Source organism: Macaca thibetana, chromosome 15 (genome assembly GCF_024542745.1).
Source record: "Macaca thibetana thibetana isolate TM-01 chromosome 15, ASM2454274v1, whole genome shotgun sequence".
Classification (NCBI taxonomy): domain Eukaryota; kingdom Metazoa; phylum Chordata; class Mammalia; order Primates; family Cercopithecidae; genus Macaca; species Macaca thibetana.
In genome coordinates this window covers 8,471,708-8,495,300 of record NC_065592.1, presented here as the reverse complement: position 1 = coordinate 8,495,300, position 23,593 = coordinate 8,471,708, and the positions used below count along the sequence as shown (strand labels likewise).

Here is a 23,593-nt window from a genome sequence, read left to right as displayed (position 1 = left end):
ACATGTGTGATGAAGCTACTGTTATTAAGAACGTGCACAGCTTTTCATCTTTTGTCTCAAAGGCAGAGCAAATAAGAACAGAATTATTTAATTGGAGAGGACAGACCATGTGTAAATATGCAGTGGCTTTCTTTTTTTTGAGATGGAGTCTCATTCTGTTGCCCAGGCTGGAGTGTGGTGGCATGATCTCAGCTCACTGCAACTTCCGCCTCCCGGGTTCAAGTGATTCTCCTGCCTCAGCCTCCTGAGTAGCTGGGACTACAGGTGCCTGCCACTACGCCTGGCTAATTTTTTTTGTATTTTTAATAGACAGGAGGTGTCACCATGTTGGTCAGGCTGGTCTTGAACTCCTGACCTCAAATGATCTGCATGCCTCGGCCTCCCAAAGTGCTGGGATCACAGGTGTGAGCCACTGCGCCCAGCCGTTCAGTGGCTTTCATTTGTAGCACTGAGCTGTTTTTCTTATCAGGCCACCATTCTCTCGTGGTCATCCTGAGTTAGGGCATTATTGCTTCAAATCCAAGGAAAACTGTGTCCAAATGTTTAAATTTAAACATTTAACACCGGCCGGGCACGGTGGCTCATGCCTGTAATCCCAGTACTTTTGGGAGGCCGAGGCAGGCAGATCACCTGAGGTTGGAAGTTTGAGACTGGCCTGACCAACATGGAGAAACCCCGTCCCTACTAAAAAAAAAAAAAAAAAAAAATTAGCTGGGCATGGTGGTGTATGCCTGTAATTCCAGCTACTCAGGAGGCTGAGGCAGAAGAATCGCTTGAACCCGGGAGGAGGAGGTTTTAGTGAGTCGAGATTGCGCCATTGCACTCCAGCTTGGGCAACAAGAGTGAAACTCTGTTTAAAAAAAAAAAAAATCAGAGTTCAAGGGCATGTTTCTAAGGCTGTGTTGGCTGCTCTACCAGCGAGCACATGAAAACCACCTGTGAATAAGTCTTCTTGAAGGAAGTCGAAACAATATTTTGGGAGTATTGATGCTAAGACATTTAACTAGAAAAACTTTTAACCTGCCTAGCAGGTTTGCATTGAACACATTCAGACTGGCCAAAATCATCCTAGTTTCCCTTCCTAATCTCATCTCGAAGTTAAGAATCTAAATATTTTTCTTTATATTTACAAATAGACACAAAAACTAAGAGGTAATCACATAAAAAAAAAAAACCCTCACTAACACTGGTTCTACTGACTGATTTATCGTGGGTCCTGACTTCAGGTGACTGTAGTTAGAGAAATAGCCATAGCATGTTTTCTTGTTTGTTTGAGACAGAGTTTCCCTCTTGTTTCCCAGGCTGGAGTGCAATGGCACGATCTTGGCTCACTGCAACCTCCGCCTCCCGGGTTCAAGTGACTCTCCTGCCTCAGCCTCCCGAGTAGCTGGGATTGCAGGCATACACTACCATGCCCAGCTAATGTCTGTGCTTTTTAGTAGAGACGGGGTTTCGCCACATTGGCCAGGCTGGTCTCAAACTCCTGAGCTCAGGTGATCCACCCACCTCGGTCCCCCGAAGTGCCACTGCACCCGGCCAAGAAATAGCGAGAGCATGCTGAGCAGTAATCCACAGTAGGAACTCGCCATGTGTCAGCATCTCAGTCCTCACTTCCTTGTTAATTCCCTGTTGCTATTCCTCTTTATTATTTCACATTTTACTTTTATTTCTTCTACTTCCCCCGAATCTACAGATGTGCCTAGAAAAATATGTGATAATGAATTTACAATTTTGATCATGGTGTGTTTTGCATACCAAGTGACATGTAGTTTCATCTGTAACAAATGCTACTAGATGATGGGAGAGACCACCGGCTTTAGTACAAAGGGCATGGCTCTGGAAATCAAGAGACCATGTGCCTGGACAGCATGACCTGGGCAAATGAGCCAGTCTGTGCTTCCCGTTCCTAATGTGTACGTCAGCAGGGGTTGGACAACATGACCTCCATTGTCCTTCTTGTTTTGAAATTCTGAGGACTAGATAACATCCAGTAGAATATCAACTGTTGCAGTTATTCAAAAAATGGAGGCATGTATATATAATAATAGTTTAAAAGTTATAATTAGACCAACTGATGAAAGAAAGTAGTTAATTCAAGACTGAGATCATGTTGGCATACACGTCAACGTATCAACTATGACATGCTTTCTCTGCCAATACTGAAGATACATAGCAGAGTTTAATAATTCTAGATCCAAAAGAATGTGAAAAAGCAATGATTTCCTTAAAGAACGTCCCTTGGAGAAAAAGCAATGCAAAAAAGAGAAATATTTTATGTCAAAAGCATGGTACAGGTCTTTGAGGTGGATTATGATCACAATCACTCCTTAAAAGGTAGATGTAGTAAAAACACCACAAGGATCAAAAATGAAAGGAGACCGGGCACGATGGCTCACGCCTGTAATCCCAGCACTTTGGGAGGCCAAAGCGGGCAGATCACAAGGTCAGCAGTTCGAGACCAGCCTGACTAACATGGTGAAATCCCGTCTGTACTAAAAATACAAAAATTAGCTGGGCTTGGTGGTGTGTGCCTGTAATTCCAGCTATTCGGGAGGCTGGGGCAGGAGAATGGCTTGAACTCGGGAAGCAGAGGTTGCAGTGAGCTGAGATTGTGCCACTGCACTCCAGCCTGGGCGACAGAGCGAGACTCCATCTCAAAAAAAAAAGAAACGGAAGTGTACGCAAAACAGATGACTACATAATCAATGGGTTATTTTCCAAATATATTGAGAGCAGCACATATGGGTGATTAGAGTACTGGAAAAGCCTAGTGGCTGCATGTGAGGTATTTCTAGTGCATGGTTTATTTTACAATTCATTGTTATTTTTTATTTTAATTTTTTTAGAGACAGGGTCTTGTTCTGTCACCTGGACTGGAGTGCAGCGGTGTGATCATGGCTCACTGCAGCCTCGAACTCCTGGGCCCCAGGGATCTTCCCACCTTAGCCTCCCAAGTAGCTAGGACTACAGGTACACACCACCACACCCAGCTCATTTTTATTATTTATTTTCTGTAGAGACCGAGTCTTGCCATGTTGCTGAGGCTGGTCACAAACTCCCAGCCTCAAGCAATCCTCTCACCTCAGCCTCCCAAAGTGCTGGAATTACAGGCATGAGCCACCGTGCCCAGACTACTACATGCTTTTAAATATTAATCATTTTGGCCAGGCGCGGTGGCTCAAGCCTGTAATCCCAGCATTTTGGGAGGCCGAGACAGGTGGATCACGAGGTCAGGAGATCGAGGCCATCCTGGCTAACCCGGTGAAACCCCGTCTCTACTAAAAAATACAAAAAGCTAGCCGGGCAAGGTGGCGGGCGCCTGTAGTCCCAGCTACTCGGGAGGCTGAGGCAGGAGAATGGTGTAAACCCGGGAGGTGGAGCTTGCAGTGAGCTGAGATCTGGCCCCTGCACTCCAGCCTGGGCGACAGAGCGAGACTCTGTCTCCAAAAAAAATAAAAAAATTAAAAATTAATCATTTCTTCTGTTACCTATAACTTACAAATTGAAAATACTACTTCTAAATTCACACCTTATATAAAAATTATTCCAAAATGTTAAATCCACATTTTCTTTGTAGCTTCCTTCCAGTCCTTAGCAGCCATAAAAATCATGTAAGTTTTATATCTAGTTGAAGGAAGCCTTACTTGAGTCTGAATCTATTGATCCAGGTAAAACCAGTACTCTTTATAGTTCTCTTTTACCAGTCAAATCCTAAACAGGATTAAATTAGATCCCTTGTAGGTGATATACGGTAAAGACCATTGAGTTCTGATGAATGGGAATCACTTTGACAATACTGCCATATATAGCATTCAAAATGCTTATTAAAAGCACTAATAAATAATTCACTCTATAAATACCAGCATAAACCTAGAAGCTAAAGAGATCTCGAAGTGAACTTCATTTCTAAGGATATTTATCTCAGGAACTACAAAAAAAGGTCAACTTTCCATTGCTGTTCTCTTGGGACAAGCTTTTTGCCCATTTGTATTACCGTTATTTAAAAAACGAACACGGTTCGTTTGGGCATAGTGGCTCACACCTGTAATCCCAGCACTTTGGGAGGCCAAGGTAGGCAGATCGTGAGTTCAAGACCAGCCTGGCCAACACGGAGAAACCCTGTCTCTACTAAAAATACAAAAATTAGCTGGGCATGGTGGCACATACCTGTAGTCCCAGCTACTTGGGAGGGTGATACAGGAGAATCGCTTAAACCTGGGAGGCGGAGGTTGCAGTGAGCTGAGATCATGCCGCTGCACTACAGCCCGGGTGACAGAGAGAGACTTCGTCTCAAAACAAAACAATCAGGCCGGCGCGGTGGCTCAAGCCTGTAATCCCAGCACTTTGGGAGGCCGAGACGGGCGGATCACGAGGTCAGGAGATCGAGACCATCCTGGCTAACACGGTGAAACCCCGTCTCTACTAAAAAATACAAAAAACTAGCCGGGCAAGGTGGTGGGCGCCTGTAGTCCCAGCTACTCGGGAGGCTGAGGCAGGAGAATGGCGTAAACCCGGGAGGCGGAGCTTGCAGTGAGCTGAGATCCGGCCACTGCACTCCAGCCCGGGCGACAGAGCAAGACTCCGTCTCAAAAAAAAAAAAACAAAAAACAATCAAACAAAACCCACAACAACACAACAAAAAAAACAAACAAGCAAATAAACCACTTAAAAAAACTTTTGGCCGGGCGCGGTGGCTCAAGCCTGTAATCCCAGCACTTTGGGAGGCCGAGGCGGGCAGATCACGAGGTCAGGAGATCGAGACCATCCTGGCTGACACGGTGAAACGCCGTCTCTACTAAAAAATACAAAAAACTAGCCGGGCGAGGTGGCGGGCGCCTGTAGTCCCAGCTACTGGGGAGGCTGAGGCAGGAGAATTGCGTGAACCCGGGAGGCGGAGCCTGCAGTGAGCTGAGATCCGGCCACTGCACTCCAGCCTGGGCAGCAGAGCGAGACTCCGCCTCAAAAAAAAAAAAAAAAAAACAAAACAAAAAAAAAACAACTTTTGATTTATGGGGTCTTTCTGAGAAATCTGACGTGTTTTCAGGTAGAAAATCTCAACTTGTTTTTCAGGTAGCCTAACTAAAAGGTAAAAGAAAAAATAAACATTCTTTTATAAGGATGGTGGATTTAGACCTGGCTGATTCGAAAACCCACAGGAAGGCTTTAAAAATTAATTACTCGGCCCTATTCCAGAGCCTCTGCAACAGAAGGTCCAGGGTGGGGCCCAAGAATGTTTTGTGTTTTCTTCACTCTTTTATTTTTTTAAAGCTCACCACAAGATTTCTGGATCAAGATGGCAGAATAAAATGCAGCCAGAGAATTGTGCTTTCCCAACAACAAAAGGTGAAAAAATAAAAGTCAGGGAAAATTTTAACAGCAGAAAACTAAAAAAAAAAAAAGAAGAAGAAAGGAGTCTAACCTCAGTCCATACACTTTAGAAAGTAATAACCAAGAAGAGAAACAGAAAATTCTAGGACAGAATGGAGCTGAATCCTTCCTCCCCATCACAGAAAGGGAAATAACGTCCACTAACACTGAAAGTCAACCCAGACAGAAGTAAACTGGGAGGTAAGCACTCAGGGAATAGTGATGGAAAAATTCTGAGAGGAAGACATCTATGCTGACCACCCAAGGCCTTGGGCAGAAGCCGGGGCTCGCCCCCGGGAGGTCCACTTTCCAGGCTTCAGGCTAAGTGCCCTGGGGGTTCACCCCACACCCAGGGAGTCCACAGGATTAGGGATATGGGTGGGCTGTGTCCCTACCCAAATCTCAACTTGAATTGTATCTCCCAGAATTCCCACATGCTGTGGGAGGGACCCAGGGGGAGGTAATTGGATCATGGGGCGCTGGTCTTTCCTGTGCTATTTTCGTGATAATGAATAAGTCTCACGAGATCTGATGGGTTTATCAGGTGTTTCCGCTTTTGCTTCTTCCTCATTTTCCCTTGCTGCTGCCATGTAAGAAATGCCTTTTTGCCTTCAGCCATGATTCTGAGGCCTCCCCAGCCATGTGGAACTGTAAGTCAAATTAAACCTCTTTTTCTTCCCAGTCTCGGGTATGTCTTTATCAGCGGCGTGAAAACGGACTAATACAATTAGGAAAATCTTTGACCTAATGGTGTAAACCCCATAACAGAACCTCTAACAAAGTTTCAGAAGAAATGACAGAGCTCAGAGTCTCAAAGTCAGGCCCTTTCCCCACCCCGACTCTACAAACACCTGTCCTTGGCCTTCAGCAAACCAAGCAGAACACACAATACCCCAGCCTCAAGTGGAACTCCAAGGGAAAGACCAGTGGCACCAGAAATGGAAGGAAGCGTGGCAAGGAACACTCACCTACACTCCATCAGAGCAGACGGCACCGGTGCGGCTCACGTTAGAATCAAATACACGACCAGTGTTGGCCTAAGACCTTTACGCTCTTTACCTCATTAAGCCCGCTCAGCAACCTTATAAGGTGAGGATGATAATGATGATGATTCACATTTTACAGATGAAAAAGATGAAACAAGGAGAGTAATTTGACTCAATTCATACTGCTATTAAGTGGAAGAACCAGGATTACATCCCAGGCATTGGGACTCTTGAGTCTGATGAACTCAACCACTTCACTAAACTGCCCCTATTAAACAGAAGCCAGGTGGCCAGGGGCGGTGGCTCATGCCTGTAATCCCAGCAGTTGGGAGGCCGAGGTGGGCGGATCATCTGAGGTCAGGAGTTTGAGACAAGCCTGGCCAACATGGCAAGACCCTGTCTCTACTAAAAATACAAAAATTAGCCAGCCATGGGCCGGGCGTGGTGGCTCATGCCTGTAATCCCAGAACTCTGGGAGACGGAGGCGGGTGGATCACCTGAGGACAGGAGTTTGAGACCAGCCTGACATGGTGAAACCCCGTCTCTACTAAAAATACAAAATTAGCCAGGTGTGGTGGTGGTGCATGCCTGTAATCCCAACTACTCGGGAGGCTGAGGCAGGAGAATCGCTTCAACCCAGGAGGCAGTGGTTGCAGTGAGCCAAGATTGCACCACTGCACTCTAGCCTGGGCAACAAGGGCAAAGCTCCATCTCAAAAAAAAAAAAAAAAAAAAAAATCACCAGGTGTGGTGGTGTGTGCCTGTAATCCCAGCTGCTTGGGAGGCTGAGGCAGGAGAATTGCTTGAACCTGGGAGGCAGAGGTTGCGGTGAGCTGAGATCGCACCACTGCATTCCAGCCTGGGCAACACAGTAAGACTTTGTCTCAATAAATAAATAAATAAATAAATAAATAAATAAATAAATAAATAAATAAATAAAAGCAAGGTGAAAGATATGACAGGTAATACAGAAGGAAAAGGAAAAAAAAACTGCAGTCTGCAAGAAAACAGATAAGGAAAATAAGCAAAAATCACCCTCCTCCAGATTATTTATACTATAGACAAACTTAGTAAAAACACAAAGGCAATAAATCCAGAATCCCAACACTACGGGATAAAATAAAATGGAATGAGAAGGAAGACACAAAGCTGAGGAAATGAACTAGGGACTAAAATATACCACTATAGAACCCATCAATAAATGAGGGTGGATATCAAATTTAATAGAGGAAAGGTTTGAAATAACCATAATGTGAAAACAATCAGAAAAAAAAAAAGGATCTAAAGAATAAGATGAGGCCGGGCGCGGTGGCTCAAGCCTGTAATCCCAGCACTTTGGGAGGCCGAGGCGGGTGGATCACGAGGTCAGGAGATCGAGACTATCCTGGCTAACATGGTGAAACCCCGTCTCTACTAAAAATACAAAAAAAAAACAACTAGCCGGGCGTGGTGGCGGGCGCCTGTAGTCTCAGCTACTTGGGAGGCTGAGGCGGGAGAATGGCGTGAACCCGGGAGGCGGAGCTTGCAGTGAGCCGAGATCACGCCACTGCACTCCAGCCTGGGAGACACAGCGAGACTCCGTCTCAAAAAAAAAAAAAAAAAAAAAAAAAAAAAAAAGATGAAATGTAAGGATAACTCATATCTCTGAAGTATATGACCCAGTAAGTAGAACAGAAAAAACATTCAGACATAATCAAAGAACGTTCCCCTGAAATAAATGAAGCACAGAATTTACACTGGAAAGAGCTCTAAGAAAAGCTATCTGATAAACGATGATCAACTCCAATGAAGTTATCAGACTGCTAAGATGAACTAAAATTATTCATATATTTACTCAGAAGCAGCCATGTTGCCTACAGAGAAAAACATTTGGCTGGCCCCAGACTCTTCCTCCAAAAGACGATGCAGCCACATGGAGAGAGAAAGAAATTGTGACCAGAGAACAACCAAGTCAAAGTGTTAAAGTATGGTGGCATTCTCAAGCAAGAAAGAACTCAGGGAACACGTCCCAAGCTCTAACTAGAGGGAACATATTCTTCTTTAATGCCGAGAGTCAAGGAGAGACGCTGTTGTAGAGAGAAGTGTTGAGATGACTCTACATTCAAATATAGAACTACCACAAAACGGGTTTCAGAACCAAGTCATATAACTCAACTGGAAGAAGGAGCAAAATATGTATACATATTTTCCTTATCTTTCATAGCAGGCAATTGAGCCTGTTTAAAATTTCAACATGGAATTATACACAATAACATCCTACAAGGTTTTTTTCATAATCTTTTTGATAAATTTTACAAAAGTTTAATATTTATTTTTTTTGAGACAGTCCGTCACCCAGGCTGGAGTGCAGTGGCGTCATCTTGGCTCACTGCAACCTCCGCCTCCTGAGTAGCTGGGGTTACAGGCATGTGCCACCATGCCTGGCTAATTTTTGTGCTTTTAGTAGAGAGACGGGGTTTCACCGTATTAGCCAGGCTGGTCTCAAACTCCTAACGTCAGGTCATCTGCCCGCCTCGGCCTCCTCAAATGCTAGGATTACAGGTATAAGCCACCATGCCTGACCTAAAGAGTTTAATTTTTAAAGCTTAGCAGATCCCTCAGTTTCACTTTATTGTCGTTTATACTGTTAAATTTAAATTCACTTTATATATATGATATATACAATATGCAATATGTTGTATAAAATGATTTCACCTAGTTACCCTCTATATACAATGAGCTCCAATTAAAAACAGACCAAGACTTGAATGGTTCATTTTTTAAAAGCATAAATGGCTCAGATGTATCAAAAGATGTTCAACCCCCATGCATACTAAGAGAAATGCAAGTTAAGACCTAGATGTACCAATTGTTAAGTATCAAGTTGACAAAGATCAGTTTGGAAACAAAGCAGCAGTGAGGGTGAGGTTGAGCAGGCCCTGTTACTCTGCTAACAGAGTGTCAGGGGCCATAGCTTCTGGAAAGGGACTGGAGATCATGCCACTGCACTCCAGCCTGGGTGACAGAAACTCCGTCTCAAAAATAAATTAGGTTCAGACTCAGAAAAAAAAAATTAGGAATTTCAACCTACACTATCTTGAATAGATAAGTGACCTACAGCAGGGGTTGGCAAACTTTTTCTGTAAAGGACCAGAAAGCAAATATTTCAGGGCCAGGTGTGGTGGCTCATGACTGTAATCCCAGCACTTTGGGAGGCCGAGGCAGGTGGATCATGAGGTCAGGAGTTTGAGATCAGCCTGGCCAATATGGTGAAACCCCACCTCTACTAAAAATATGAAAATTAGCCAGGCATGGTGGCATGTGCCTATAGTCCCCGCTGTTCAGGAGGCTGAGGCAGGAGAATCCCTTGAACCCGGGAGGTGGAGGTTGCAGTGAGCCGAGATTGTGCCACTGCACTCCAGCCTGGGTGACAGAGTGAGACTCCGTCTAAAAAAAAAAAAATTTAGACTTGCAGGTAACTGCATCTCTTTTGCAACTACTCAACAGCCAATTGTCCGCAAAAGTGGCCAAAGACAATATGCATGGGCACGGCAACATTCCAACAAATCTTTATTTACAGAACCAAGTAGTGGATGGATTTGGCCCATGCTAAGACCTGATCTACAGGAATCAAAGTCTCCTATGTTTATGTCTTAAAATAAGTTAGCATTTTCCCCTGCAATGCAGAAAAAAAAATATTTAATGATAGATGTCTCTCCCAAAGGTCACACTATTTTTAAACATCATATTACCATTTCAAGCAAGTATCTGTTGAATATGTTGTTGCCACACTGGCCTTTCTATTCCTTGTACATGTTCCCATCTCAGGACCTTTGTACTTGCTCCCCCCACATCCTCACATGTCTGGCTTCTTTTTATGATTCACTTCTCAAGCAATGGGTTTTCCCTGACCAGCCTAGCTAAGTAACAACCCCCGACTTCATTCTCTATCGCATCATTGCGTTTACATATTTGGAGTCATAAACGCTATCTTAAATACTTGAATTTTTTGCTAATTTGCATGCAGTTCTGTTATCCGCTGTGAGAAGGTGAGCACTCCAGGTTCAGGCACTTCCTGCGTCTCGTTCATTAAAGCATCCCTAGTGACTGGCACCTCGTTGTTCTTTTTGTTGTTAAAATCTCATCAGCTCTCACAGGCCAGTGCAAACACATAATTCCCCATAAAGCAAAGCTGGCTAAATATCTTAGGCCTGTACCCTGCCGATTCACTCACAATCTACAAATATTTACTGGGCACCTACTATATGCCAGGCACTGTTCTGCACTGTGACACATTAGTGAGCACAACCCAAAGATCCCCACCCATAAGGGGCTTGCATTCTAGCTGAGAGGCTGCAGGAGACAGTGAGCAGTAAATATAATAACACAGATTTCTCTGGGAAGGTTTGGGGAGATGTTGTTCAAATGAGACAAAATTTTAGGAGAAATAAGTTCAAGAGATCTAGTGTACAACATGGTGTCTCCAGTTAATAACAATGTATTGTATACTTGAAAATTGCCAGGCCGGGTGCTCACACCTGTAATCCCAGCAGGTAAGAGTCCTCGGCGGGAGGATCGCTTGAACCCAGAAGTTCAAGAACAGCATGGGCAACATGGTGAAATTCTGTCTCTAAAAAAAATACAAAAATTAGCCGGGTGTGGCAGCGCATTCCTGTGGTCCCAGCTACTTGGGAGGCTGAGGTGGGAGGATCACTTGAGCCTGGGAGGTGAGCCAAGATCATGCCGCTGCACTCCACCCGAGATGACAGTGAGACCCTGTCTCAAGAAAGAGGGAAGGGAAGGGGAGGGAAAGAGAGGGGTTGCTAACTTGCTAGAAGAGTAGATTTTAATGTTCTTACCACAAAAAAAATTAAGTTTGTGCAGTGATGCATATGTTAATTAGCCTGATTTGGGCATTCTGCAGTGTATACATATTTCAAAACATCATGTTGTATACCATAAATATATATAATTTTATATACAAATAATATAGAAAGATATATTGTCAATTTTCAAAACTAAATAAATGAGAAGACTATAGAAAATGGTAGAAAGTTACCAGTAATATAGGAAAAGTGAAAAGCAAAGCAGGCTAAGTGGGCTAGGGGACGAAGTGGGCCTCACTGAGCAGAAACTGGAAGGAGGAGAGGGAGTCAGGCACGTGGAGCCTGGGGAAGAACACACAGGTGATATCTGCATGGAAGGGCCAGCACAGTAGCTCTCGGGTGAGGGGATGCCTGGCATGTACAAGAAACAGGAAGGAGGCCTCTGTATGGTTACAGCAGAGAGAAGGAGGAAGAGAGTTAAAACAGATGATGTCAGAAAGGTGTGGGGACCAGATTACACAAGGTTTTGTAGGACTTTCACTGTAAAGTTTTTGGATTTACTCTGAATGAAATGGGGACGCATTGGAATTTTGAACAGAGGAGTACTGTAATCCGGCTGCTTTGTAGAAATCAGGGAATAGGGGATAGAGGTAGAATAAGGGAAACTAATTAGTAGACTCATCATAACCAGGAAAAAGATCATGGACCACATAGCCCATGTGACATGGACCACAGGGGCAGCAGTGGAGGTGATAATGAGTGTCAGTTCCTGGATAAATCTGTAGAGGAGCCAAGATTTCCTGATGGCTTGGGATGGGGAGTGTGAGAATGTGAGAGAAAGAAGACAGCCACAGATGATGACACCAGGGTTTTTTTTTTTTTTTTTTGAGATGGAGTCTTGTTCTGTCACACAGGCTGGAGTGCAATGGCACAATCTCGGCTCACTGCAACCTCTGCCGGCCGGGTTTCAAGGGATTCTCCTGCCTTAGTGTCCTGAGTAGCTAGGATTACAGGTACCTGCCACCAAGCCTGGCTAATGTTTTTGTATTTTTAATAGAGACAGGGTTTCACCATGTTGGATGGGCTGGCCTTGAACTCTTGATCTCAAGTGATTCGCCCGCACCTGGGTGATGCTACGGTTTTTGACCTACACCAGGAAGGATGCAGCTACCCTCAGGTGAGTGGAGGAAAATCTAGGTCGTGGAAATGCAGGTTTTTTTTTTTTTTTTGAGATAGGGTCTTGCTCTGTTGCCCAGGCTAGAGTGGAGTAGTGCAATCATGGCTCAATGCAGCCCCAGTGTCTTAGGCTCAAGCATCCACCCTCCTCAGCCTCTCGAATAGGTGAGACTACAGGTGTGCGCCACCATGCCTGGCTAATTTTTAAAAATTCTTTTTAGAGGCAAGGTCTTGCTATGTTGCTCAGGCTCGTCTCCAACTCCTGGCCTCAAGTACCCACCTCAGCCTCCTGAAGTGCTGAGATTTTAGGTGTGAGCCACTTCACTTGGCCTAGACATGTGGATTTTTAAGTTGGGGAGATCAGGAGTTCAGTTTCAGACATGTTACATTTCAGATGGTTTTTAGATGTTTCTTTTCTTTCTTTTTTTTGAGACGGAGTCTTGCTCTGTCACCCAGGCTGGAGTGCAGTGGTACAATCTCGGCTCACTGCAAGCTCTGCCTCCCGGGTTCATGCCACTCTCCTGCCTCAGCCTCCCGAGTAGCTGAGACTACAGGTGCCCACCACCATGTCCAGCTGATTTTTTGTATTTTTAGTAGAGATGGGGTTTCACCGTGTTAACCAGGATGGTCTCGATCTCCTGACCTCGTGATCTGCCCGCCTCGGCCTCCGAGGCGGGATTACAGGCATGAGCCACTGCGCCCGACCAAGTTTTTAGACATTTCTAAGTGGAGATTTTGAGCAAGCTGTTTCTGGAATTCAGGAGAGAGGTCTGGCTTGGAGATCCATATCTGCGAGTTGTTGCCATACGGATCATGCCTAAAGCCATGAGACAGTTGAGGTCACCGGGAGAGTACAGACTAGGAAGGGAGAAGGACTGAGAAGCAGGTGCTGGGCACAGCAATGTGAAGAGGAGGCGCCAACAAGGGAGACTGTGGTGGGAAGAACACCAGTAGCCTACTCGAGAACTCACACGTAGCCCATTTTCACACGAAAGGCAACACTGCATGACAGTGCAGTATTCAAATAATCAAAGTGAAACAGGCCATGTTCTATTTCTACTTTCAGTTTGAAAAGCCTTGAAATGTTTACGAGGCTGATATGCACACAGGGCACTGGAAACTGATCTGGATTCTCCACTTAGAAAAATTATTTCATTGGCCGGGCGCAGTGGCTCACGCTTGTAATCCCAGCACTTTGGGAGGCCGAGGCGGGCAGATCACAACGTCAGGAAATCGAGACCGTCCTGGCTAACAAGATGAAACCCCATCTCTAATAAAAATACAAAAAAATTAGCTGGGCGTTGTGGCCGGCGCCTGCAGTCCCAGCTACTCAGGAGGCTGAGGCAGGAGAATGGCGTGAACCCAGGAGGCAGAGCTTGCAGTGAGCCGAGATTGCACCACTGCACTCCAGCCTGGGTGACAGAGCGAGACTCCTTCTCAAAAAAAAAAAAAAAAAAAAAAAGAAAAATTATTTCATTGTGTGATGTTTTACATGTTGTTCACTCAATAAAAACAAAATCTGGGGCCAGGCACAGTGGTTCACACCTGTAATCCCAGCTTGCTGAAACAACAACAGAAACCCTTATAAGAACGCATAGCTCTTTTTTTTTTTTTTTTTTTTTTTTTGAGATGGAGTCTTGCTCTGTTGCCCAGGCTGGAATGCAGTGGCATGATCTTGGCTCACTGCAGCCTCCACCTCCTGGGTTCAAGCGATTTTCCTGCCCCAGCCTCCTGAATAGCTGGGATTACAGGTGCCCGCCACCACACCCAGCTAATTTTTGTATTTTTAGTAGAGACGGGGTTTCACCATCTTGACCAGGCTGGTCTCAAACTCCTGACCTCGTGATCCACCCTCCTCGGCCTCCCAAAGTGCTGGGATTATAGGCGTAAGCCACTGCGCCTGGCCAAGAACACATATCTCTTATGCAGATGCTCTTTGGATTAAAACTCAATGGTGAGGGAGCTTGAAGAAAGTTTTTTTTTAGAAAAAAAAGAAACAAGGGGACAGGCACGGTGGCTCACACCTGTAATTCCAGCACTTTGGGAGGCCAAGGCAGGCGGATCACCTGAGGTCAGGAGTTCAAGACCAGCCTGGCCAACATGGTGAAACAGCCCCTCTACTAAAACAACAAAAATTAGCCAGGCATGGTGACACGAACCTGTAATCCCAGTTACTTGGGAGGCTGAGGCAGGAGAATTGCTTGAACCTGGGAGGCGGAGATTGCAGTGAGCTGAGATTGTGCCACTGCACTCCAGCCTGGGCGACAGAGTGAAACTGTCTCAAAAAAAAAAAAAAAAAAAAAAAAAAAAAGACAAAACTAAATGTTTCTAAATCAAAAGCATCTAGCTCTTTAACAGGCCTTAAAACAATATCCACAAACCAATTCAACTACAACTACACAACAAGAAATCATTATAGACTTGCATGCCACTTCAAGTTCAAGCTTAGTTCTACCAAGAACTTTTAAATAAAAACACAAATTTCTTGGATAATCTCATCATTAAAGATGTAAGGAGATCCAAAATTCTTAAAAAAAAAAATAGAGACAGGGGTCTCACTATGTTGCTCAGGCTGGTCTTGAACTCTCTGGACTCATTCAATCCTCCCTCATCGGCCTCCAAAAGTGCTGTGATTGCAGGCGTGAGCCACCACTCCTGGCCCCAAAGTACTTTTTTTTTTTTTTTTTTTTGAGAAGGAGTTTCACTCAGTCACCCAGGCTAGAGTGCAGTGGCACAACTGGGCTCACTGCAACCTCTACCTCCCGGGTTCAAGCGATTCTCGTGCCTTGCCCTCCCAAGTAGCTGGGATTACAGGCGCCTGCCACCACGCCCCACTAATTTTTGTATTTTTAGTAAAGGCGGGGTTTCACCATGTCGGCCAGGCTGGTCTCGAACTCCTGACCTCAGGCAATCCGCCCACCTCTGCCTCCCGAAGTGCTGGGATTACAGGCATTAGCCACTGTGACCAGTCTGAAGTATTTTTAAAATACTATCTACAGGACCCCTCAACACATTACTGGAGGGAGTGTGAATTAGTACAAGCACCTTGGAAAACGGTTGAACCCTATCCACCAAAGCTAAGCATATGAGTAGCCGGTGACCGTGCAATTAGACGCCCAGGTAGATCCTAGGAAATGTGTTCAGATACACACAAAAAGCCTTGTACAATAATGCTCGCTGGAGTGCTACTCATTATATGCCTAAATTGGAAACAACCAATCACCTAGTCAGTAGAACGGATGAGTTCTGGTGCATTCATAGACCAAAATCCTCAACAGCAATGAAAAGAAGCAGACTCCCGCCACATGTTACCACATGGTGAATCTCACAAATGTAATATAGAACAAAAGAAGCCAGATACACAAGAATGCATACTAAATGATTACACTCATGTAGAGTTCAAAAGTGGGCACTACTAATCCATGTGGTTAGAAGTCAGGAGAGTGGTTACCATTGTGGGGAAAGTAGGGAGCTGGAGGGGGCCAGGTGGCCTCTCAGGCTGGTCTTTCTGTTTCTTGACCTGGGTGCCCGGTTACATGAGTGTGTTCACACTGTCAAAATTCATGGAGCTGCACACTTATGATTTGTGTAATTCTCTGTACATATGTTATTAATATATTTCAAGAAAAAGTTTACTGAAAAACAAGCTGATCCAAAACTCAGCAAATATCTTGTTAAAAAAAAAAATGGGGCCGGGCGCGGTGGCTCAAGCCTGTAATCCCAGCACTTTGGGAGGCCGAGACGGGCGGATCACGAGGTCAGAAGATCGAGACCATCCTGGTTAACACGGTGAAACCTCGTCTCTACTAAAAAAATACAAAAAACGGCCGGGCGCTGGCTCAAGCCTGTAATCCCAGCACTTTGGGAGGCCGAGACGGGCGGATCACGAGTTCAGGAGATCGAGACCATCCTGGCTAACACGGTGAAACCCCGTCTCTACTAAAATACAAAAAAAATTAGCCGGGCAAGGTGGCGGGCGCCTGTACTCCCAGCTACTCGGGAGGCTGAGGCAGGAGAATGGCGTGAACCCGGGAGGCGGGGCTTGCAGTGAGCTGATATCCGGCCACTGCACTCCAGCCTGGGCAACAGAGCTAGACTCCGTCTCAAAAAAAAAAAAAAAAAAAAAAAAAAAAAAAATACAAAAAACTAGCCGGGCGAGGTGGCGGGCGCCTGTAGTCCCAGCTACTCGGGAGGCTGCAGGAGAATGGCGTAAACCCAGGAGGCGGAGCTTGCAGTGAGCTGAGATCCGGCCACTGCACTCCAGCCTGGGCGACAGAGCGAGACTCCGTCTCAAAAAAAAAAAAAAAAAAAAAAAAAAAAAAAAAAAAAAATGGGGCCTTAAAGCAGTAATTTAGGTTTTATTATTCTATGAAAATTAATTTTCTGTATGAGAAACAATCACTCCTATTCAAATATTACCTTACATAAAAGGAAAAATATTTAAAATATACATTTATACTATAAAATGAGAATATATGTTATCCTTACATCATTTTGCAGTTAACAAATAACTTTTTTCAATATCAACTTACCTGAGTTGCTTTGCATAGCTGAGTTCAATCTCTGTCCTTTCTTTCACAAACTTGATACATTTCTCAAGAGTATCAATTCCCCACTGTGTGTGTTTTTCTAAGTTGTCAAACTGATCCTGTTAAAACAAACCAAGACGGAAGTTATAGTCTTTCCCTGTGATTAACATAATTTCAATGAATAATTCTCTTAACAATATATTACTACATACAAAGTAGTACTAATATTTTCCATGATTATACTTGAGGTGCTTTTTTGTTGAGCCATTTTTAATCAACATTACCAAATTTGGTTTGAAAACTGCCTGCAGTACTGAACTCGAACCTATTCATTCATATTTCCTATTCCTTTTAGAAACATAATTTTTAGATATAACTGATGTCTCAGTGCAAAGAAAAATGTCATTCCCAGACGCCAAAAACCGACAGGTGAAACACACACACAAACGCAGCCACACACGATTTGCACCTTAACTGTTATCTATGGGTAATCATTCAAAACAGCTGATTGAATCTGAGCTGAGGAACTGGGTGGGGGAAGCATTACAAAATTTTGCTTTCTTCAAATGATTAAAATAAAACACATGGATTTTATTATTTCAAACATATAACAAGCTTACATTGTGAACCAGGAACACTGCCTGGAGCTGGGGAACCAAAATGAACAAAAATACATCCTGAGTTTGCCTTGTGCCTCGGGGTTTCTGGTCTGGAAGAATAAGAGGGAGCCTGGGTAACATAGTGAGACCCCATCTCTACAAAAAAATTTTAAAAATTAGCCGGGCATGGTGTTGTACCACTGCACTCCAGCCTGGGTATAAGAGCATGACTCTGTTCCCCCAAATAAACAATGAGAGGGGACAGGTATGCTAGCAACAGCTATTGCAAAGACATGGAGATATCCAGGAATCGGGTGGATCTGTCCTGCTTGAGTGCAAGGTGGAGGTGGGTGGGGCAGAAGGGAACTGGAGTTGGCGAGTGATGAAACTAAAGACAGCCCAGGACTAGATCACCCAAGGCCTTGAAGGATGAGCTTAGCAGTTTAGATTGTCCAGCAGGCACAAGAGGACTTGGAAGAGGAAGCCAGGAAATGGCTCCAACAGTCTAGATGAGACAAAATAGGCACAGAAGGGAAGAATTCCTGGGACATTTAACAAATACAATCAACCAGTGTGTGAGTGGCCGATTGGATGTGGAGGCTGTGAAGGGTATGAGGGGGAGGGAGGATTCCAGAGTGACTTTCAGGTTCTGCTTCCCGGAATTAAACAGAAGATCCAGATAAGAAAGAGCTACAGTTTGGGGTGAAAATTAAATGTCGTTTTGACATGTTGAATGAGGGACTGGCATGTCCAGAAGAGAGCTGGAGACACAGAAGGACTTAGAACTCAAGAAGGGCGGGGAGTGAGTAGGTGGATCTGAAGCAACAGCCGAGGATCAGAAAACCAAAGATGACAACAAGGATGCACAGAATTAACAAAGAGGGCCTGGCCCAGGAAGTAGAGCCCTGAAAGGACTAAGGGGAACGAGCCAGAGAGGGCATGAGCACATCACAGGGAAGAGAGAATTTCAATGGAAATGGAATTCTCCATGGAAAATTTGCTGCGTCCTGAGAGGTAACAGTCATAGATGAGGGTTCTAGCCCCAGCAAAGGGATTTCACAGAGACAGGCCCCCAAATGTTTCAAGTTTTAGTCATTTGCCTGTAAGACGCAGATATAATCTAATTTCCTAATTTCACAACTCAGTCGTGAGGATCATGCGAAATGCGGAAGTACCAACTCAAATATAACAATATAAAGCTAGTATTTAATCCTATGCTTGTGCAATCTAACAGTATACATTTAATGTCTTCAGACTGTTTTTTGTTTGTTGGCTGGTTGGTTTTGAGACAGAGTCGTGCTCTTTCACCCAGGCTGCAGTGCAGTAGTGTGATCTCAGTTTGCTGCTGCTTCCCAGGCTCAAGTGATCTTCCCACTTCAGCCTCCTGAGTAACTAGGACTATCGGCACCCACCACCATGCCTTCACTAATTTTTGTATTTTTTGTAGAGAGGAGGTCTCACTATGATGCCCAGGCTGGCCTTGAATTCCCGGGCTAAAGTGATCCTCCTGCCTTGGCTTCCCAAAGTGCTGGGATTACAAATGTGAGCCATTGCCTCCGGCCGGCCCGTTTTTTTTTAAACCACTTTATTGAGATATAATTGAGATTTTGGCTGGGTGAGGTGGCTCACGCCTGTAATCCTGGCACTTTGGGAGGCCGAGGCAGATGGATCACTTGAGGCCAGGAGTTCGAGACCAGCCTGGACAACATGGTGAAACCCCATCTCTACTAAAAATACAAAATTAGCCGGGTGTGGTGGCGCGCACCTGTAATTCCAGCTACTCAGGAGTCTGAGGGAGGCGGGAGAATTGCTTGAACCCAGGAGGCGGAGGTTGCAGTGAGCCAAGATCATGTCACTGCACTCCAGCATGGGCGATAGAATGACACTTTGTCTCGAAAAATTAAATACAAAATAAAAATAAATAAAAATCAGTGCAAAATGTTTGTCTTTTTTTTTTTTTTTTTTTTTTGAGACGGAGTCTCGCTCTGTCGCCCAGGCTGGAGTGCAGTGGCGCAATCTCGGCTCACTGCAAGCTCTGCTTCCCAGGTTCACGCCATTCTCCCGCCTCAGCCTCCGGAGTAGCTGGGACTACAGGCGCCCACCACCACGCCTGGCTAATTTCTTTTTTTTGTATTTTTAGTAGAGACGGGGTTTCACCATGTTAGCCAGGATGGTCTCCATCTCCCGACTTTGTGATCCACCTGCCTCGGCCTCCCAAAGTGCTGGGATTACAGGCTTGAGCCACCGCGCCCAGCCCAATGTTTGTCTTTATAACTAATAAGTTTTAATATTTAAAGTTGATTCTTGGTCCTCAATAATATATACTCCACAAACCCCTAGATTTCTGTTTAAGAAACAATAGATTATGTTATCGGTAAAGTCAAGGGTCATCAAGTAAGCTAATAGTGTAAACAAGACTGCAGATCAATTTAAACTACTTGAGAGAACAAATATACACACAATTCAAGCTATGATTACAAATTGAGCACGCGACTTTGTCAAAGCCCTCTGCTTATCAGTAACCCTTTGTGGATCTAGTTTCACAGTAATCATATTTATTTTTAAAATGATTAACAATTAGCAGGGCATCATGGCACATGCCTGTAGTCCCAGCTACTAGGGAGGCTAAAGCAGGAGGATCACTTGAGCCCAGGAGTTCGAGGCTGCAGTGAGTCATGATCAGGCTACTGCACTCCAGCCTGAGCATCAAAGCAAGACCCTGTCTCAAAAAACAAAAACCAAAAACATAAACACCCTTCCCTTTATTTAAAAGCCCTCTCCCAGCTGGCTGTGGTGGCTCACAGCCAAAATTCCAGCACTTTGGGAGGCCATGGTGGGCGGATCACTTGAGGTCAGGAGTTTGAGACTAGCCTGGCCAACACAGTCATCTCTACTAAAAATACAAAAGTTAGCCAGGCATAGTGGCATACACCTGTAATCCAAGCTACTCAGGAGGCTGAGGCAGGAGAATCCATCGAACTCAGAAGACGGAGCTTGCAGTGAGCCGAGATTGTACCACTGCACTCCAGCCTGGGCGACAGAGAGAGACTGTCTCAAAAAAAAACAAAAACAAAAACAAAATCAAAAACAAAAACAAAAAAATGTGGCCAGGCACTGTGGCTCACGCCTGTAATCCCAGCACTTTGGGAGGCTGAGGCGGGAGGATCACCTGAGGTCAGGAGTTTGAGACCAGCCTGGCCAACATGGTGAAACTAAAAATGCTAAATTAGCCAGGCATGGTGGTGCGCGTCTATAATCCCAGTTACTTGGGAGTCTGAGGCAGGAGAATCACTTGAGCGGAGGTTGAAGTGAGCCGAGGTCGCACCATTGCACTCCAGCCTGGTCAAAAAGAACGAAACTCCGTCTCAAAAAAAAAAAAAAGCCCTCTCCCTGTATGATTCCCCATCATCTCCAAAGCCTTCATTATTCTCAGCAGTCATAGATGCCACCTTGAAAACTTGCTAAGAGGACATGCTCTTAGGTTTCATTCTTGGCCTGTTAACAGCCTGACTACAGATTTCCCCCCATCATATCACTTTGCATTCAAACTGATGTATACTGTACAAAGCAATAGCTTTCGATACCAAAGCCCTTAAACACAACAGAAAAAGCCCATCTACATTTGAATTGAGTCCACCTTAAAAATTACTGGCCTCAATCCAACAATATGTTTTCCATAAAGTCATCTGTATTCAGGACCATTCTACAAGCTATAATAAAGCGTATACCAAGATGACAGAGTCCAAATAAGATAGAAGATCTTAAGAATAAAAACCTTACTCAGTAACAAATGAGCTGGTGCTTGTTTGTGACTATAGCAGAGTTCTTTTGATGCTCTGTGAAACCTGAGGATGCCCCCACGCTCTTGCTATCACATGAATTGCTGCAGCACTGACTTGACAGCAGCTAGAAGAAAATTCAACACAGATGAAAAACTAATCAACCCACTTACATTCTTGACTAAAATGTGGAAAAGTTAATGGAAAAAAAAAATCCAAATCTTAAAAGGACTCCTTTGTGAGCAAATATTATAAATGGTTCTTTAAAAACAGCCTTTGCTATTTGGGGATGGTGTCATCAAAAATGCATCCCTTCCTGCTTGATGTCACATCATAGTGGTTCTGGGGACCCCTTTGCCCTCTTAAAAATCACTGACAACCAGCCAGCCACGGTGGCTCACGCCTATAATCCCACCATTTTGGGAGGCCAAGGTGGGTGGATCACTTGAGAACAGGAGTTCAAGACCAGCCTGGCCAACATGGTGAAACCTCATCTCTACAAAACAAAAACACAAAAAGTAGCCGGGCATGGTGGCACACACCTGTAGTCCCAGCTACTCAGGAGGGCGAGGCACAAGAATCACTTGAACCCGGGAGGGAGAGGTTGCAGTGAGTGGAGATCATGCCTCTGCACTCTAGCCTGGGGCGACAGAGTGAGTGAGACTCTGTCTCAAAAAAAAAAAAACTGAGAATCCCGAAGAGCTTTTGTGCAAGTGAGTTACATCTATCAATATTTACTCAATCAGAAATTTAAAATGGAGAGATTTTTAAAGGTATTTATTCGTTTTAAAAGAAAACAAACCCATTACCATTACATGTTAATGGAAAGAACATGTTTTTAATTTTATTTTTATTTCTTTATTTTTTTATTTTTTTGAGGCGGAGTCTCACTCTGTCGCCCAGGCTGGAGTGCAGTGGCTGGATCTCGGCTCACTGCAAGCTCTGCCTCCCGGGTTTACGCCATTCTCCTGCCTCAGCCTCCCGAGTAGCTGGGACTACAGGTGCCCGCCACCTCGCCCGGCTAGTTTTTTTTTTTTTGTATTTTTTAGTAGAGACGGAGTTTCACCGTGTTAGCCAGGATGGTCTCGATCTCCTGACCTCGTGATCCGCCCGTCTCGGCCTCCCAAAATGCTGGGATTACAGGCTTGAGCCACCGCGCCCAGCCACATGTTTTTATTTTTATTTTTATTTTTATTTTTTTATTTTTTTTAAATTTATTTATTATTATTATACTTTAAGTTGTAGATGTTTTTATTTTTAAAGGCTATACTTTCCAAAACAAAAAAACAGAAGAATGGCACCGTGTTACATTTTTGCAGATCTCTTTAATGTGCAGCTTAATAGAAGACAGCTGGATTATCACAGGGGCTTCTGCATTCAATCTATTACGATTCTTTGGTTGAAATATGTGAAAAAAACACAACTTCACACAGATACGTAGCTAGAAAACAGGATACTTCAAGGCCCTTTTCAGATCAGTGCAGACGTTCTTCTTTGATACCACACCAAAACTTGACAAACCACAGCTTCTCAAAGGCTAGTTGCAACATGAAATCTGAAACCATAGAGATGAAGTTTCCAACTCAGCTACAGTAAGATCCACTGGTCCACCTTACATTTCGAATGGATCTTTTACCTGCATATGATTGTGTAAATTATTCATTGATCATTTAGAAAATATCTCAGCCGGGTGTGGTGGCCCACACTTCTAATCCCAGCACTTTGGGAGGCGGAAGCGGGCGGGTCATCTGAGGTTTGGAGTTCAAGACCAGCCTGGCTAAAATGGCGAAACCCCGTCTCTACTAAAAATACAAAAATTAGCCGGGTGTGGTGGTGTGTGCCTGTAATCTCAGCTACTCAGGAGGCTAAGACAGGAGAATTGCTTGAACCTGGGAAGGGGAGGTTGCAGATCTCAGTTGAGTTGAGATCGTGCCACTGCACTCCAGCCTGAGTGACAGAGTGAGACTCCATCTCAAAAAAAAAAAAGAAAAAGAAAAGAAAAGCCGGGCGCAGTGGCTCACGCCTGTAATCTCAACACTTTGGGAGGCCAAGACGGGCGGATCACGAGGTCAGGAGATCGAGATCATCCTGGCTAACACGGTGAAACCCCGTCTCTACTAAAAAAAAAAAAATACAAAAAATTAGCCAGGCGTGGTGGCGGGCATCCTGTAGTCCCAGCTACTCGGGAGGCTGAGGCAGGAGAATGGCAGGAACCCAGGAGGCGGAGCTTGCAGTGAGCCGAGATGGTGCCACTGCACTCCAGCCTGGGTGACAGAGCGAGACTCGGTCTCAAAAAATATATATATATATATATATATGTGTGTGTATATATATATATGTGTGTATATATATA

At 44.5% G+C, this 23,593-nt stretch overlaps 2 protein-coding genes across 30 annotated transcripts in view; both read right to left on the bottom strand.

Moving 5' to 3' along the window:
• C15H9orf78 (chromosome 15 C9orf78 homolog) overlaps nt 1–23,593 on the bottom strand; it is a 583,691-nt gene that overhangs the window by 154,120 nt on the left and 405,978 nt on the right. The gene's annotated exons all lie outside the window — the stretch shown is intronic.
• Nucleotides 1–23,593, bottom strand: part of FNBP1 (formin binding protein 1) — a 164,688-nt gene that overhangs the window by 93,345 nt on the left and 47,750 nt on the right. For all 22 annotated transcript variants that reach the window (XR_007719605.1, XR_007719606.1, XM_050759941.1 and 19 more), the window contains exon 2: nt 16,866–16,981. Coding sequence is in view for 20 of the 22 variants with exons in the window: in XM_050759941.1 (XP_050615898.1) it covers nt 16,866–16,981 (116 nt within the window). In the remaining 2 variants the exon portion in view is untranslated. The remainder of the gene's footprint in view (nt 1–16,865; nt 16,982–23,593) is intronic.